Raw genomic sequence first — 16800 nt, 5'->3', positions numbered from 1 at the left:
TTTGTGTGTGTGTGCACACGTGCACACCTGCATGAACGTGTGTAGTAATTCTATCCTGAGACGAGTGAAGTGAAAAACTCAGCACAAAGGGAGAGAACTGAAGTAAAGTTGACAGAATTGAGGCTTTATAAATGTCTTTTTTGCCCTGGCCAGTGTGGCTTGGTTGAGCATCTTCCCATGCACTGAAAAGTTGCCCGTTCAATTCCCGGTCAGGGTACATGCCGGTTGTGGGCTAAATTCCCAGTAGGGGGCATGCAGGAGGCAGCTGATTGATGTTTTGCTCTCTCATTGATGTCTTTTTCTCTCTCTCCATCTCCCTTTCTCTCTCTCTAAAAATTAATAAACATATATATATATTTTTTAAATTCTCACCTGAGGATATTTTTTCATTTATCTTCAGATGGGGGGGGGGGAGAAACATCGATGTGAGAGAGACACATTGACTGGTTTCCTCCCACATGACCCAACCAGGGCCGGACCAAACTGCAACTGAGGTACATGCCCTTGACCGGAATTGAACCCATGACTCTGGTTCGTGGGTTGATGCTCTAACTGCTGAGCCAAACCAGCCAGGGAAACAAACATTTTTTTTTTAGATAAAAGAAATGATTCCATTTATACAGCACTCTTGAGATGGCAAAGTGATAGAAACAGGGAACAGATTAGTGGTTCCAGGGGTAAGGGTTTGACAGGAGTCATGAAGGGGTGGGTGTGGCTGTACGAGGATCACGAGGGAATTGTGGTGATGGGAGTTCTGTGTCTCGACAGTGTCAGCATCAGTATCCTGGTTGTGGTTCTGTGGTATGGTTCTGCAAGATGTTACCATTGGGGGAGACCAAGCAAAGGGCACATAGGATTCCTCTATATTGTTTCTTGCAATTGCATGTGACTCTACAACTATCTAAACGAAAAAATCACAATTCATATCCTTTTCATACTATTGAAATAAATATTCAAGGTACTATATGACATTTTTGAAATCTAGAGCTTTTGTCAAAACTAATATTTTCAGAAGCAAAAATACTGGCAATATTAGGTTATTTGATTATTCTCATTTTCATTTTAATGTGCTTTAAAAATGTGCCTGTTGTAGTATGTGTAATTTTTCTTTATTTTTTTCCAGTCTGTTTCTCATGGTTCTCGTCATATCTGACATTATGGCTTTGGTAAGACATTCTTGAATATTCAGTATAAATAAGATTGAGAAGCTAAGCACTGAGTTAATGTAATCAAGATAAACATGAGTGCATTTCTGTACATGAAATCTTTAGATATTGAGTTATATACGTGCTGGAATAATTTACACATATAAATTACTTTTTATATGACTTATGCAGTAAGAATACTCGTGTTAAGGTGTCAAAGTCTTTTTAATTTATTCGAATCTTATTTTGTACCTAGTTTTTCATGGTGCATTGTGTTTGAAATGAACTTCCATAGGAAGTTAACAGAAAAGCTAGCTATCTTTAGATTTAGGCAATACATTATTTTCCCACTTGAAATGTTGATTTGTTTTTTTTATCCTCACCCAAGCACATTCTTTTCCATTTTTTTTGTTCAGATGGGGGGGGGGGGCGGGAGAGAAAGAGAGAGAGAGAGAGAGAAGCATTGATGTGAAAGGGACACATGGAGTGGCTGCTACCCGCACGACCCAACCAGGGCCGGGGACAAACCGCAACCAAGGTGCGTGCCCTTAGCGGGAACTGAACCTGGGTCTCTCTGGACTGCAGGCCGACACTCTAACTGCTGGGCCAAACCAGCCAGGGCAGAAATAGAGCTTTACAAGTGGGAAGATGTTATCATGATGATAGTGCTAATAAAGGAATTCTGAGTGAGGAGCATGTAGGTGGGCCTCTTGTATGTTGTGTGTTAACAAAAGGAAGAACCTATTTTATACCTGCAAGTTCAGGGTTTCCCAGAACTACCCTCAGGTTTGAGAATTCACTAGTTGGACTCACAGAGCTCACCGCAGACTGTTCTGTTCACAGGTAAAGTGTATTGCAGGGCAAGGATACAGGCTGAAATCTGCCCAGGAAAGAGACAGAGGGCAGAGTCCAGGAGGGGTCCAGATATGGAGCTCTGGCCATCCTCTCCCTGTAGAATCAAAACAGTATTACTCTTCCAGCCAACGTGTGACGGTACACACAGAGCCCTGCCAGCCAGGGTCACCAGAGCCGTGGTGTCTACACTTTCCTGGGGCTCAGCCACATACTGTTCCCATGGCTAGCCTTTAATCTCCAGTGCTTGTAGAGGTAGAATGATAACATGCAGCCCAAAGCCCCCAACAAAAATCATTATTAAACTGTTCTGTTATTAAACTCGGCTGGTGTGGCTCAGTGGATTGAGCATCGTCCCATGGACTGAGAGGTCCTGGTTCAATTCCCAGTCAGGGCACATGCCCAGGTTGCAGGCTCAATCCCCAGTAAAGGGCGCACAGGAGGCAGCTGATCCTTGTTTTTCATCAATGTTTCTATCTCTCTTTCCCTTCCTCTCTCTCTAAAAAATCAAAAAAAAAAAAAAAAAAAATATATATATATATATATATATATATATATATATATATAAAAAACTGGTGACCAGAGTCCCCCAGGCTAAACATTCCTTATCAGACATGACAGTTCCAGGGCCCAGAAATCACCTCTCAGTAGCTGAGGACAAAAGCCAGGCCTCTCTTCACTGTGCAGCATCTTATGCTAGAAGTAATTAGAGACAGCAGCTACAGTAACTTCTCACTACAGTAATTTCCTAGTCATTTGATTTCCATGCGAGCATTTTTGTATTGTGTTGAACTGGACACTCGATGCAGGCACACACACATCTTGCAGGGTCACTTCCAGGCCCTCAATAAAGTGGGTATCACGATAAAGTGAGTCATAATCTTTTTGCTGGTTGAGGCCCTCTTGCCTTCCATTTATTAAACACACACACACACACACACACACACACACACTATCTGTGAAGCACAGTAAAGCAAAGTGCAATAAAACGAGGTATACTGTATATGTCTAGAATTGACCACCCATAATATTAGAACAAATCAGCTTTCAGTTTTGCTCACAAAGTGGCAAATAGGCAAGACATGTTAATAGAAGAGAATTTAAATTCTGATTTCAAATTTTATAGAAAGAGTCAGATTGCATAATTTAACTTAGAAAGTGATTTGTGTCTAGTTTCTGTTTACTTGGCAGACATCATGTCTCACCTGCCTCTCCTGTTTCCTGTACCCTGGCTACACCTTGGACCTGCCAAGCTCTACCTGGACCATTGGCGTTTATATCGCTTACTCCCTCTGTCAGAAACATCCCCCTCCTCACATCTCCGCATTCTCCTCTTTCATCTGACTCTTACTTTTTACTTAGAGTTTTAGACTTTTTACTGGGGCGGCCTCTCCTTACATTCCAGGAGGTGTACGTACGCCTTTCTGCACCCATAATGGCCTGTGTTTCATGGTGGTTGCACTCATCACACACACACAAAGACACACGCGCGTGTGTATCTGGTAACTTGACCACATTTTTTACTAGATCATATACCTCCTGAAAGAGCATTTATCCCCAGGACCTAACACAGTGACTGTCACAGAGTAGGTGGTCAGTGAATATTTGTTGATGAATGGTTGACATGGCTTCTTTTCACTGAGGTCTTTGGTATTATTTAATGCCTTTTATCAAAGTTGGTTTTCTTTATTTCTAGTTATTCACAAATTTTACTTTTGTGTTCACTTGATTGAATTGTAATGCTATCTCTGGCTTTTAGACTCTTGCTCCTTTTAGTCTAAGTAAAAAATTAATAAAAGGCATATGCTTATTGACTCCAGGCATATAGTGGCTCTGAAGGGTCAGAAATCTGAAATGCATAATCTAAAACAACACTGTTTTTTGACTGAACCTAAACAGCCTTTGTTTTTCATGGAACCATATTCTGTTTTATTTTATAGCATTTTTTCTTCTTGGTGAAGGATTATGGCAGCTGGCTTGATATTGGAACAAGGTATAGTATATGTTCACCCAGAAAGTCTTAAGAGTCCGGTGATAAAAGGAAATTGATATCTTAGTATGGAAGTTGCCAAATTGCTTTTTGAGGTAAGCTTAGCAAGTAGCAATTATTTAAAGCCTCTGGAAGTGAGACTCATCTCTCCTGTTCTCGGCATTAACATATTAGCACTTGTTTTCTTGGAATGATGTGTGTATAGCTGTTCGGTGTGGCGCGAACTACAGGACGTCGGGAAGGTGCAGGGGCACTGCCTGGGCCTGGTGTGCTGACATCACTCCGCAGTCTGTTTTCTCACAATCTCTCCACCTCTCTTTAGAAAAATGAAACTATTCCAGTTACAGTGTGAATTTTATGTGGCAGTTAGTTGCGTGTCATCATTATCTGCCTCCTGGAATCTTTGATATGAGAACATTTTAATGTGATACTTACAACATGGTTATATATAGGACAATCTGAATAAAAAGTCAGCTTCTTCTTTGTTGTAATTTGAATGCCAAGGATTGCCAGAATCTGTTACATTTCTTCTCTTCAAGAAGAAAGCAGAGTTGATCCTTTTGCCTTTTTGTTTTCAAATGTACTCGGAGATAGAATATATTTTTCTGGACTGATTTTATTTCAATTAATCAATATATATATGTTTAATCCTCATCTGAGGATATTTTTCCATTGACATTTTGGTGTTTTTTTTTTAGATAGAGCGAGAAGGAGGGAGAGAGAGAGAGAGAGAAACATGGATATGAGAGAGACATCAATTGGCTGCCTCCCACACGACCCCAAATGGGGATCAGGGCGGGGGGATTGAACCTGCAACCCAGGTATGTGCCCTTGACTGGGAATCAAACCTGAGACCCTTAGGTCTGGGGGCCGACGCTCTAACTGCTGAGCCAAACCGGCCAGGGCCTGATGTGAGACTGTGATGGCAGAAATCTGTATTGGTTTGATTCTAAACAGTGCCAAGGAATGAAAAAGATATACTTTCCGATGAAAATGAGTGGGATTGCCAGCTTCGAAGCCTAGCGATGCCCCGTGGCTGGAGAGACCCACTTCATCAGGATGCTGAGTGGGATTCAAGCACTGAGTGGAGGGGAGGGTCCTGACGTATAACTGAGGGTCATTCCAGTCCAGACGCTTGAGACCGACACCTGGCCCTGCTTTCGGGGAGATTGTGTCCAGCACAGGCTGTGAGTCCTGGTCATGACAGCGCAGGGGCACGGGCCATGTGAAGACGGAAGGAAGGCCACTCGGGCCTCAGTGACAGAACACTCACTGCTCAGGTCTGCATTTAAGCTGCGCCTTCAGTGGAGGATGTGATTTTAATTAGTGGTAGAGGTCTGCAAAGAATCTTTTAGACCGACAGAGTGGATATGAGCAAAGCTATTACGGTGAAAAAGCCCAATGCGTTCGTTTGTGAGGTGGGATAAATTACTTGGATTTCAGAAACCATAAGCTTTCTAGAAATTTCTAGAAAACAGCCTTTGAGAGCCTTACGTCGGACCTTGAATATGAAATTACAGTGTGCATTCTGCTGGCCTACAAGTGAGGAGCCATACTTTTTGGTTCTTCTGGACTTGAGTATTTTAGAAGGAATCATTGCCTGGGAGTTAGGCATCTTGACTGCCTTTGCTATACAAGTTATTCCGGGGGAGGCGGGGGGACCGTCTGGAAGTGGAGGCATGGGCTGAGCGAGCATTGCCAGGCCATTACAGCACTGTCCTACGTGTCTCCGGGCTGTTACCCCAGCACCAGTCGTCAGTTCCCTTCCGACGCCCCGAGTCGTTCTGTATGGCAAGCACAGCTCTCCTGCCTCTGCAGGGCCCTTCCTGTCCCGGGCCGAGGCCTCCACCACGCCGAGCACTTCGCCCCAGATCCGCTCGCCAGCCTTCACTCTTCCCTCGATAGTGTCATCTTCATTTTGAAAATTATGGTAACATATATATCTGTAACACAAAATTACCATCTTAACTATTTATAAGTACACAGTTCAGTAGTAAGTTTATTCACATTGTTGTGCAACCAATCTCCAGAACTTTTTTATCTTGCAAAACTGAAATCTATACCCATTAAACAACAACTCCTTATCCACCCCCCACCCCCACCCCCAGCTCCCGCCCCAGACCCTGGCAACTGCCATTCTAGTTTCTGTCTGTATGAATTAGGCTGTTCCAAGTACCTTATCGAAGTGGAATCACAAAAGATTTGTCTTTTTGTCACTGGCTACTTTCACTTCAGTGTCAAGGTTCAGCCATGTGGTAGCATGTGTCATGGTTTCTTTCTTTTTGAAGGCTGGATAATATTCCATTTATGTATATATCATATTTTGCTTATCCATTCATTTGCCAGTGGACACTTTGTTGCTTCCACCTTTTGACTGTTGTGATGCTGCTGCTGTGAACATGGGTGTGCACTACCTGTTTGAGTCGAGTCCCTGCTTTCGGTTCTATCGCATGTATGTACCCAGAAGTGGGATTGCCGGGTCACATGGTAATTCTGTTCTTCAGTATTTGAGAAGCCTCCATAGTGTTTCCCATAGGAGGCTCACTTTTTACATTCCTACCAACAGTACGCACGAGTCCTGATTTCTCCACATCCTCACTACCCCTTTCTGTTTTTGTTTTTTATTTTTTTTTATAGTAGCCATCCTGATGGGTGAGAGGTGTATCTCTTTGTAGTTTTGAATTGCATTTCCCTAACAATGTTAAACATTTTTCATATACTTGTTGGCCATTTGTATGTCTTCTTTGGGGAAATATCTATTCAAATCCCTCTTCCATTTTAAAGTGGGTTATTTGTTTTTTTTTTATTGTTGGGTTGTAGGAGTTCTTTGTATATTCTGCATATTAACTCCTTATCAGATATATGATTTGCAAATATCTTCTCCCATTCTGTAGGTTGCCTTTTTCCTTTGATGCGCAGGAGTTTTGAATTTGAATGTAGTCCACTGTAGCTATTTTTACTTTTGTTACCTGTGCTTGCTTGACTATTTTCAAAAGAGGCTTTGAGCCATTGCAAAACTTGCACGTAACATCTGCTGTGACGTTCTTGGCACTTATGCGGTGCCTCCAGCCCCATTCCTTGCACCCCTTCATACAGCTATTATGGGAATAACGTGGTCATCAGAGAGGAGGTAATAGCAAAAAGAGAGACTGCAGAGGCATAAAACAAACCGTGAGCACCATTCACGCCGAGGGAAACAGCGGGAGCATTAGCAGTCACGGAGAACGCTGTGACGGTCCCACTCTGCAGTGCGCGCCCGAGAAAAGGGTGTGAACTCGTGTCAGTGCTTTATTGGCTTATGATACATGTTAAAAACTACGTAATTAATTAATGCTAGACAGGGTAAGAACTGCTGTAGAAACATTTCTGGCTTTTTACAGTGGGAGCTGACCTACACCTACTGTGACCATATGTCCGAGTTTACCTGGAATGGTCCTGGTTTATGCCTGTTGTCCTGGTGTATTCATCACACCCTCGTCTGTACAACAATAAAAGTCTGAAGTGGATGGGAGGTTATAAAGGCATAGCAGGTTAGTAAGTTATGTTGAGACCTCAGTTTATCTCAGTTTCAGTGCTTCATCTTTACGGGTCTAACTCCCATAGGTTAAATGGGGTGCTAGCCCTGAGAGACTTCCTGCAGGCAGATATAATCGAGAATTCCAGAGCTCAGGCTGAGGGCACTGACCAGCGACACAAATCCCCCACATGCTCTCTCGGTCATTCCTGCTGAAATAGCTCCTGCCCTGCTCCATTTTCGTCTTCCCTGTCTCCTACTGTACCATCCCAAAGATGCCTACTTAACAAAGGAGGATGATTGCAGAAGTCAGGACAGGGAGAAATGAAACAAAGCCTGCGTCAGTGAAATGGACTTTCTAAAGGGAATTGCCCCAGTTGATGCTGCAAGGTGAGGTTTTTGCTGCTGCTCTTGTTGATAAGTTAGAATTCTAGACCCTTCCCTGCATAGCCTGTACAGCAGTCACGGCATGTAGAGCCGCCGTGCGGTGCAGGTCTGAGGTTGGAGTGGTTCACGCATCTTCATGAGCGTCGAACTGAGTGCCAGGGAAAGGCTTGGCTAATGGGGGCAAATATGCTTTACGATTCAAAACAAAAACGCCGTATAATAGGGTTCACATATCAAAACTTCATTATTCTACCTTTTTCTGCTCTTTATTTGTGAGAGTGTTGCTTTTAAGTTCTGCTTTTCTAATTATTCCTATGGGAATGTCTATTCAAAGAGCTGAGATGCTTCTGGTCTTGTTGCAGATAATTCAGCTTACTGGAGCTCCCTTAATGGGCACCTAGGTAATCTGACATATTGTATTTCTGAACTCTTCTGTATGAGTGATACAGTTCCCAACATCAGCTATTTCATGCCTGTTATTCAGAGCAGTGGAATGTGGTTCTATGATTTTTACTAATGTATTGCTTTATAAATACAGAGATGGTGAAAATGTGTCCCAGCATTTTGGAGAGGAATGGGAGCTAGCCAACCCCATGAACGTAGTCTGGCGTGTATCTGGAATATTTACAGTGTCGTCGTGGTGACTGCAGTGGGTTTTCAAAATAGTTTTGAGAGATTCCTCAGCTGTTAGTTTCAGGTTAATAAATAGTGGTTTCCTTTTTTATTTTTTAATTCTCACCCGAGGACATTTTTGCATTTATCTTCAAATAAAGCAGGAGGGAGAGAGGGAAGAAGAGAGAGAGAGAAACATTGATGTGAGAGAGACATCCACTGGTTGCCACCCACACAACCCCACCAAGGCCAGAGACAAACTGCAACCGAGGTATGTCCCTTAGCGGGGACCGAACCTGGGACTCTCTGGTCCACAGGCAAACACTCTAACCGCTGAGTCAAACCGGCCAGGGCAATAGTGGTTTCTTTAAAAATAAGAGTACAGTATGTAGGCATGAGACAGTATATCTGTTTATTAGTTTAGTCCAATAGGTTTCAAATGCATGTTCAGAGCAGGTTTTTGCAGAAGGATATTGAGACTCTTAAAGGGGTGACTGAAGTCAGTGTGACCAACGGAAACAGGGTGTTTAGGGGTTCAGTGGTCTCAAGAGAAGCTTGTGGCCCCCATGCTTCTTATAACGGCCATGTGACAAATGTCTTTCCCGGGCCATAAAACTCCAGTGGGTTGACACAGCTGTGATTTAGTGTTTTCTTCTTTTGATCTTTTACAGTGTCTTCGTTCATAGCGGGTCATAAACTTTACAGAGTATTACCTTTTATATGGCTCTCTGAGAGAAGTGCATTTTTTAAACTAGAGAAAAAAATGCCTTTAAGGTAATTTTCATAAAAACATATTTAAATTTATATTCCAGAGGTATTTGACAGGAGCTGAACTGTAGTTTGATTTGATAGTAGTGTTGATTTGGACTTCGTTTCCTACATGCACTATTGTTATCCCTTATTAAAATACAATGACAGCTAAAATATCTTTTCTCTCTAGATATAATGAAAACTCATGACTGTGCTCAATAATATGTTAATATCCTCCTAAACGTAATTACTAAGTACCATAAAATATCGCTACTCTTATGATGAGTACGAAGCTTTATTAAAATCAGCGATTCTCAACCTTTTTCTTCCCTGGTGCATCTGACAGATATGACCTGCTTCTGTTGCCCAGCAACCTGACCATTGTCCAGGTGGAAACGGTCTGCCCTGGGATCCGTATGCCCCTCCAGGCACCGACCCCATCTCTCCACCATCACACATGTATGCCTTGAAAGTCACCGATTTAAATGATGTCAAAATCATCATGGCGGGGAGAGGGAACAGCTGAACTCTTTTCACACTGAAATTTGGTGCTGGGATGACAGCAGACTTGATTGATGGAAAATACCACGAGCTGAATGCCTTATGAATCAACTGCATGACGATGATGGGCTTGACAAGTCTTCCCTGCCAATAACGCTAGCTTAGATGTGCCAGGGGCCAGTCACTTCAGGCCGTTGTATGGAATGGCTGAGCTGTGTCTTTTATAAACATACTTTCACTGAATTTGAGGAGGGGTCACCTGGTTTTACAAACTTTACTTTGTTTAAAATAATTTAAAATATTAAAAGTGGTAAAAGGCCTAAAAGTGATGCCAAATTTAACAACAAAAATCTGCTAGAATGTAATCTTTTTCATTTTTACAGTTTTATTGAGGTATAATTTACATATCAAAATTCATTCATTTTAAGGTTATAAATGACTTCAGTGATTTTTTAAAAAAAATCAATTCAGTGATTTTCAGCAAATTTATAGAATTATGTAATCTACTTTTTGAGCATTTCCATCACCCAGAAAATTCCCCCATGCCTGATTATACTCTGTCCCCACTCTCGTACCCAGCCCCAGGTAACACTGCTCTGCTTTCTGTGCCTGCAGTTGGCCTAGTCGAGACATCTCGGTGAAACAGTTGTGCGCTCTGTAATCTTGTACCTCTGACTCCGTCCACTTAGCACAGGGATTTGTGGTATTTATTTATATCGTAGCATCCATCAGTACCTTGTTCCTTTTCATTGCTGAACAGTGTTCCAGGGTACGCTTCTGCCACATTGTGTTTACTTTCTGTACTTTCTGTAGTGTGGCATTTCATGGGCCTCGCTTTACTTCCTCTACCTGGCCCCTGACCCCCCTGCCTGGTCTCCTCTTGGACCGAGGTCGGGTAGCTTTCCTGGACCTGATTCCCAGGGCTCCAGATTGGACTGTTTTCTCTGCTCGCCTGCTCATCACCTCTGACTCTAGACTCAGTCCCTCGGCTGGAGAGTCAACCATCTTAACATACGAAGAAGTTGTGACCATTAATCCAGCTTGTTGGTTTAAGGATCCCCCCCCCCCCCCCCCGGTATGTGCCCCTAGTGGGAACTGAACTCTCTGGTCCGCAGGCCAATGCTCCAACTGCTGAGCCAAACTGGCCAGGGCCGTTTAAGGATTTTGATGTCAGGAACTGGTGTAGATTTTGAAATGTCCTGTGAGAAACAGAAATGGAATAGAGTTAAATATTTCTGTACTAATTATGAATGCAGCCTAAGAATTCATGGCTAAACCTACCATAATTTGTAAATATCACATACACAGAAATGTATCACCAGCTTAGTATAGAAGAATAAGAAATCACCCATAAATCAGTGTCCCAGAACCTCTGTTCAACATGTTGATGTATCTTCTTTTAGCCTTAATTTATGGGCAGATATACATAGAGTACAAGGTTTTTGTTCTTTTTTGTTGTAATTGAATTTACTGGGGATGACATCGGTTTGTTGGTGGTGGTGTCGTTCTGAGTTGCTCAGTGTACTGATTGTCCCCCATGTCAGCGAATACTTTTGGAAACATGAAAGTTGTGGTGACTACAGTGGTGTGAGGAAAGCATGCTGGGAGAGTTTAGAAACACAGACGGTTGATGGCCCTTGTGGCCTTGAAGGTCATTGTAAGGAATTAGGAATGTATTCCAAGTGTAAGGTGAAGCATTGAACTCTTGAGCAGGGAAGTATTTGGTTTCCTGTCCATTTTGAAACCACACTCTGGCCATAGTGGGGAGAACATATCATAGGGACCAAGAGAGGGGCCAGGAGGTTGGTTAAGAGGCTGCTGCAGTGTCTGAGTCAGAGATGATGGCAGCTTGGACTAGGGTAGCAGCTCAAGGTGGTGACATGGGCTGGATTTGATAATACAGTGATACCTCGGTTCTCGAACGCCTCTGTTTTCGACCAAATGGAGATTCGAGAAACTTTTGTCTCGGAATCCGAACAAATATTTGGAACTCGAACTTCCGAGATGAGCCGAATGGCGTTCATTCGGCCCAGCACGCCTTGCTTGCGTCATCAGTGTGAGTGCAGAGAGAGAGTCACGCTTTGTGGAGTCACGCTTTCCTATTGGTTTCATTGCTTCGGTTCTCGAACAATTCGGTTCTCGACCGTCCTCCTGGAACGAATTATGTTCGAGAACCGAGGTATCACTGTATTTTGAAGAAGAGGTGAATAGATTTTGTCGATGGCCGGGCATGCTGGGAGACTCGAGTTTTTTATCTTGAGTAACCAAGTGAAGGGTAAAGCCATTTCCGGAGATGGAGGAAGTTCTAGGAAGAGTGAGTTTGATGGAAGAAGGTGTGGGAGTTTGAGAGCTGGGTTTTGGACGTAATCAGATTTAAAATGCCTTCAGTCAGGTGCTACCATGGGACGTCGGGGAGTGTCATTCGCGTGGTGAAAGGTGCTCCGTTCAGAGAGGGAACGTTGGCAGCACGCTCAGGGAGAGAGAGCGGTGGCTGCAGGGGACCCGAAATAGAAGTGGGGGGGGCTCAGCCAGGGTCTGGTGCAGGGGAACCCGGAGAGGATGGGAGTGAGAAGTTCTCTCTCCCTCCCAGCACTTTCACAGTGAGATGCGCCGAGTCAGCTCCTGGGAGCGGAGGAGGTGACAGGCTTTGGGAAGCGAGGACGTGAGGGCTGTGGCGGGGAGGCCCGGAGCGGGGAGTCCCGTGGCGGCAGGCAGGCCAGGCACTGGCGAGACCCGTCCCTGTGCCGAGTGTACCGGGAGCGCCGCCAGGAGAGGGGGCTTCTCGTGGGGATCCCTCCATCTGGGTGTGGCCAGGGCCGCGGTCCCCTCCGTGGGTGGACTTGCTTCTCAGGCCGGTACTAACCCATCTTTACCTATTAGTCTCTGTGGGCCAGTTTCACTTCATTTTGGTAGAAACTCATTTAGTTTCTTTAAACATTTTAGGATTTTTTTTAGCATTTAATTTTAATTATATGTTTATGATTTCTATTTTAGGGGAGTCTGATTTCAGTCCCGGTTTAACCTGCCAGGGTAATATAAAACAAAAGAGGTTTTTCTGATTTATTTTCATTTCAAATTACTCACTGTAATGGTTCGTTTAACAAATATTAATTGAAGGCCCACAGGCCTTGCATTGGACCTCAGAGATGCAGCGGGGAGAGAGAGACCGTCACCCTGTCCCCGTGGACCTGGCAGTCTAGGGCAAAGGTCATGAACCCAGTCCAGTCACACAAAAGTTTCAAATGTCTTACTTAATATTTGTTTAGTAATTAAGGATCTGATTTTATTGTGTGTATGTGTGTTGTTTTTAGGTCAGGAGCATACCTGAGACCAGACCCCAATTTCTAATATAATTAGTCTAATTTCTGTGTTTTAACTAGCCAACTCTTATTTTTGACTTCAAATTTACTTTATAAAATGAAGCTAGAGAAACATTCCAAGTGAGAATGTCCTAACCGGTGTCTTTCCAAAGGTGATCTTACCAAACTATACAACTTGCCAACTGGAGGCTCTTGCTTAAAAGCTGTAACAACACCAACACATAAAACAATCTGCTCAGAGGAAGAGGCCCTCCTTCCTGGCTCGGGGGCCTTGCCTGTGGGCAGCACCTGACAGGTGCACAGCTTTGCTTAGTTTGGCTGAGGGCCAGCGATCGACATTTGGGGAGGGAGACCTGCTGCTCTTTCCCTTTCCCCGTAATCTGCTCGGCCCTCCAGGTAATCGGCCTGTTTCACTCAGCTCTCCGAAGACAGGTTCCCTGGGGCTTCTGCTGGGGGCCCTTCCGGGGAAGCAGCTTCTGTCACCAGCTCCCGGAGGACACCTGTTTGCTGGGGGTGGAGGCAAGGATAGGGGAGAAAACAGGGCCTCTCTTCATCAACCAGTCCTGAAAGCATCCTCCCTCCTGTTGAGATGTAAAACGTGAATGTACTATAACGGTAGAGAGTTAACTGCAACTCTGGTAGGCACAGTAAATAAATAACCTGCCGATCTGCACTCCTGTCAGTGCAGGAGGCCCCTGCTTTGTTTGTATTTGTCAGGTCTGTACCCCAAGTTTCTTCCCATACTTCTAAATTTACCATCAACCATGTTCTGTGTAGGCAGTACAATTTCTGCGTTTAAAAAGACAAACTGAAGCCCTGGCCGGTTTGGCTCAGCGGTTGGAGCGTCGGCCTGCGGTCCTCAGAGACCTGGGTTCGGTTCCCGCTAAGGGCACATACCTCGGTTGCAGTTTGTCCCCGGCCCTGGTCGGTAGTGCGGGGTGGCAGCCACTCGATGTGTCTCTTTCACATCGATGTTTCTCTCTCTCTCTGTTCCTCTCTCTCCCTCCCACTCTACCTGAACAAAAAATGGAAAAATGTCCTCGGGTGAGGATAAAAAAAAAAAAAAAAAAGACAAACAATATTGACGATCACTGATAGACGAGAGACAGGACTGAGTGATTTTAAGAGTATCCATTATTCTGTCTTCTTCCGAAAGTTGGGGAGATACTAACTTTGACTTTGAGGTTAATATAGGTGGCGGTTGTTTCCTTTGTGTAGATTCCCTGGCTCAGACTTTCACTTCACTGACTTTGGGTGTGGTTGACATGTTTCCTTCTTTGTGGCTGGTAGTTTTGTCCAAGTACCTCCAACTTGTGTCAAAGCGAAGAGTGGCAGGCTCTAACATGTCAGAGTACGTACCCTGGAGACATGTTGGGGGAGTCTGTGGATATTATTCAGAGGGTCTAAGAATTAGGGAATGTTATCTTTATTTTTCTAAAAGCTTGATTTTGAAATTCAGTGTCTACTGGTAACAAAGACAGTTGCTGCTAATACCAGTCAGACATTTTCATAACATCCTACAGTTGGTAGAGATATCTTAAAGTATGACTTATGTTCATCATATTTCTGTAACACTTTTGTTTTTTTAACATTTTGGTATCTTTTCCAGGCGCATTGGTATCCTTTGTAATTCTGTGTATTTGTATGTACATTTAGAAACATTGTTTAAAGGAACCCTGTGCTTTTTCTCATGTGTGTTCTCTCTGCCTGTAACGTCTTTTTCTTTTTCTGTAGCATCAGCCACTACGTGATTGTCATGTGCATGACCATCGTCTTGGTGTTTCTCAACGGCCTGGCACAGCTGCTTACGACAAAGGAACTCAGACTCTGTGGCAAACCCAAAAGCCATCTCATCTGATGCTGCCGAAGCTGTCGTTCCACATCTGGATCCTCTTTCTCATTCTCCTTTTAAAGGGAAAGCTTATCATGGATTCAGCAAGAAGATGGGTTTGATGTTTGGCACATCCTATTCCTGTAAAGAAAATCACGTGTGGGATTCTGAACCTACAGATGATCTGGAATAAAGGAGCTTCCGTTTTCTTTCATTTCCGCATGTGTCAAAGAGTGATTCTGTGTGTGGGAAAGCGCAGGGCAGCATCTCCGTCTTCATTTCTCCCTGAGGTGGCAGCTCTTCTTACGGGCGGCTCGGAGCACCTGTAACAGCCGGGTCCCCAGTTGTGCACGCAGAGAAGTGCTCCTGGGGGGGCAGTGGCACGGCCGAGCCTGAAGGAAGCCACCAGGTGGCACCAGACTGGTTTTGTGAATAGCCTGAAAGACTAGACTGTAGAGCTGACCAAAGCTTCGGTGGGAAATGTTTGCAGGTGTTTGTCATTCTTCCTCAGGATGCGACGATGTATCCTAAACATCTTAGTGCTGTTTCTAGGGTTTTTCCCAGTCAACCCGCCTACATTCAGTTGACCTTTGCTGCTTGTTTTCATTTTGGGATTCTCGTGGAATTTCTGGAGATAGAAAAGTAGAAAATGTTTGCTGTTAGTGTCTTGTCCATGGGCCAAACAATTCTAAGGATTCATTTTTAATTGTAGATTCTGTTAACCTCGTAGCTTTCACTATGCGTTGTTTCAACAGAGTTCTTTAACTCCGTGGTTAAACGTTCTGACAATATCATAAGAATCAGAATTAAAATTGCTTCTCTTACTGATTGTGAGATGCTAGCCCAAAGGCCTAGAGTCCTTTCATTAAATTTAAATTTCTATTTGTAAACTCATTATTATGGACAAAATATTTTGAGAGTAATTTCTATTTGGCTTTTTCATCAAGTGACCTTTACGTGTCGCTGTGGGGTTGGCCTTTTGCCCATGGTTTGCAGTAGATTTGGGCTGATACTAAACTTCACTGAGTCCTATTTTTTAAAAATAATTGCTTTTGAATTAAGTGATAGCAATTCTAACTCACATTAATGACAAGAAAGCCCTCTACAAATGACCAAATTTTTCAGATTGGCAAGTTAGTGAACGAATATAATTTAGAAGATTCAAAAATCAGTTTGGCAGTATGGACTTTCTTAATTTATGTTTATGATGAAGTACAGTTTGTGGTAGTACTTCATGGTACTTCAGCAAAAGCATTATAGTATTTTTAAAAATACATTTCGATGTCAATATAAGCCCTCACGCATCAGTCCGCAGTATAAAATCTAGGTGGACTAAGGAGCATCGATGGCAGACGATGACATTGGCAGAGAGCCACAGACTTTCTCGTGGCCTCAAAGGGTTTCTGATCGATTTTTCACAGCTCAGAGAACATGGGCTTTGTAAACACTTACTTAACTCCTTTTATATCAGTTTTGCCTTTCATCTTTTCCGAGATTTTCACACAGAGGAATTATTGAATATTTTATTACAACATTGTACAAGGTGCTCGGTGCTTTGTCTCTATTTTGCACTTCAAAACATATCTTTTTCTTAATGTTAGTTTGAGTCGTTACAAATTTACACTGCAGGGCCCGCCTGGCCTCAGCATCAACTGTGTGCTACACGAGCCTTTCTGTTGCTCGGCTTATCAGATACGTTCAAGTGTTTTGAAATACTTATCTTTATGTGGAGTAACAGACAAAAATAAAGATTTAAGTAAAATGTGTTTTGGTTTAAGGCATTTACTTTTTCATTCTGACTATGAATACCAGATGTCCAAATCAAGATTGAAGACATTCGCAGAATAACACTGTTTAAATTAGGAATTGCTGTAAGAATGAGAGTGGGCGTATTGAGT

General features: G+C 43.3%; 1 protein-coding gene across 4 annotated transcripts in view; it reads left to right on the top strand.

Moving 5' to 3' along the window:
* PIGN (phosphatidylinositol glycan anchor biosynthesis class N) overlaps nt 1-15073 on the top strand; it is an 85342-nt gene extending 70269 nt beyond the window's left edge. The window contains exons 27-29 of one of the 4 annotated variants that reach the window (XM_036245378.1): nt 1124-1166; nt 3938-3990; nt 14806-15073. In XM_036245378.1, the coding sequence (XP_036101271.1) occupies nt 1124-1166; nt 3938-3990; nt 14806-14929 (220 nt within the window). In that variant the 3' untranslated portion in view covers nt 14930-15073. Of the gene's footprint in view, nt 1-768; nt 947-1123; nt 1167-3937; nt 3991-14805 lie in introns of those variants that run through there. The other 3 variants (XM_036245375.1, XM_036245376.1, XM_036245377.1) reach the window with 3 other exon arrangements.
* Nucleotides 15074-16800: the final 1727 nt, after the last annotated feature.

The sequence above is a fragment of the Molossus molossus genome, unplaced genomic scaffold (genome assembly GCF_014108415.1).
Source record: "Molossus molossus isolate mMolMol1 unplaced genomic scaffold, mMolMol1.p scaffold_m16_p_6, whole genome shotgun sequence".
In the NCBI taxonomy this organism is placed as follows: domain Eukaryota; kingdom Metazoa; phylum Chordata; class Mammalia; order Chiroptera; family Molossidae; genus Molossus; species Molossus molossus.
The sequence above is the reverse complement of the archived record's forward strand: the minus strand, read 5'-3'. Positions and strand labels throughout refer to the sequence as shown.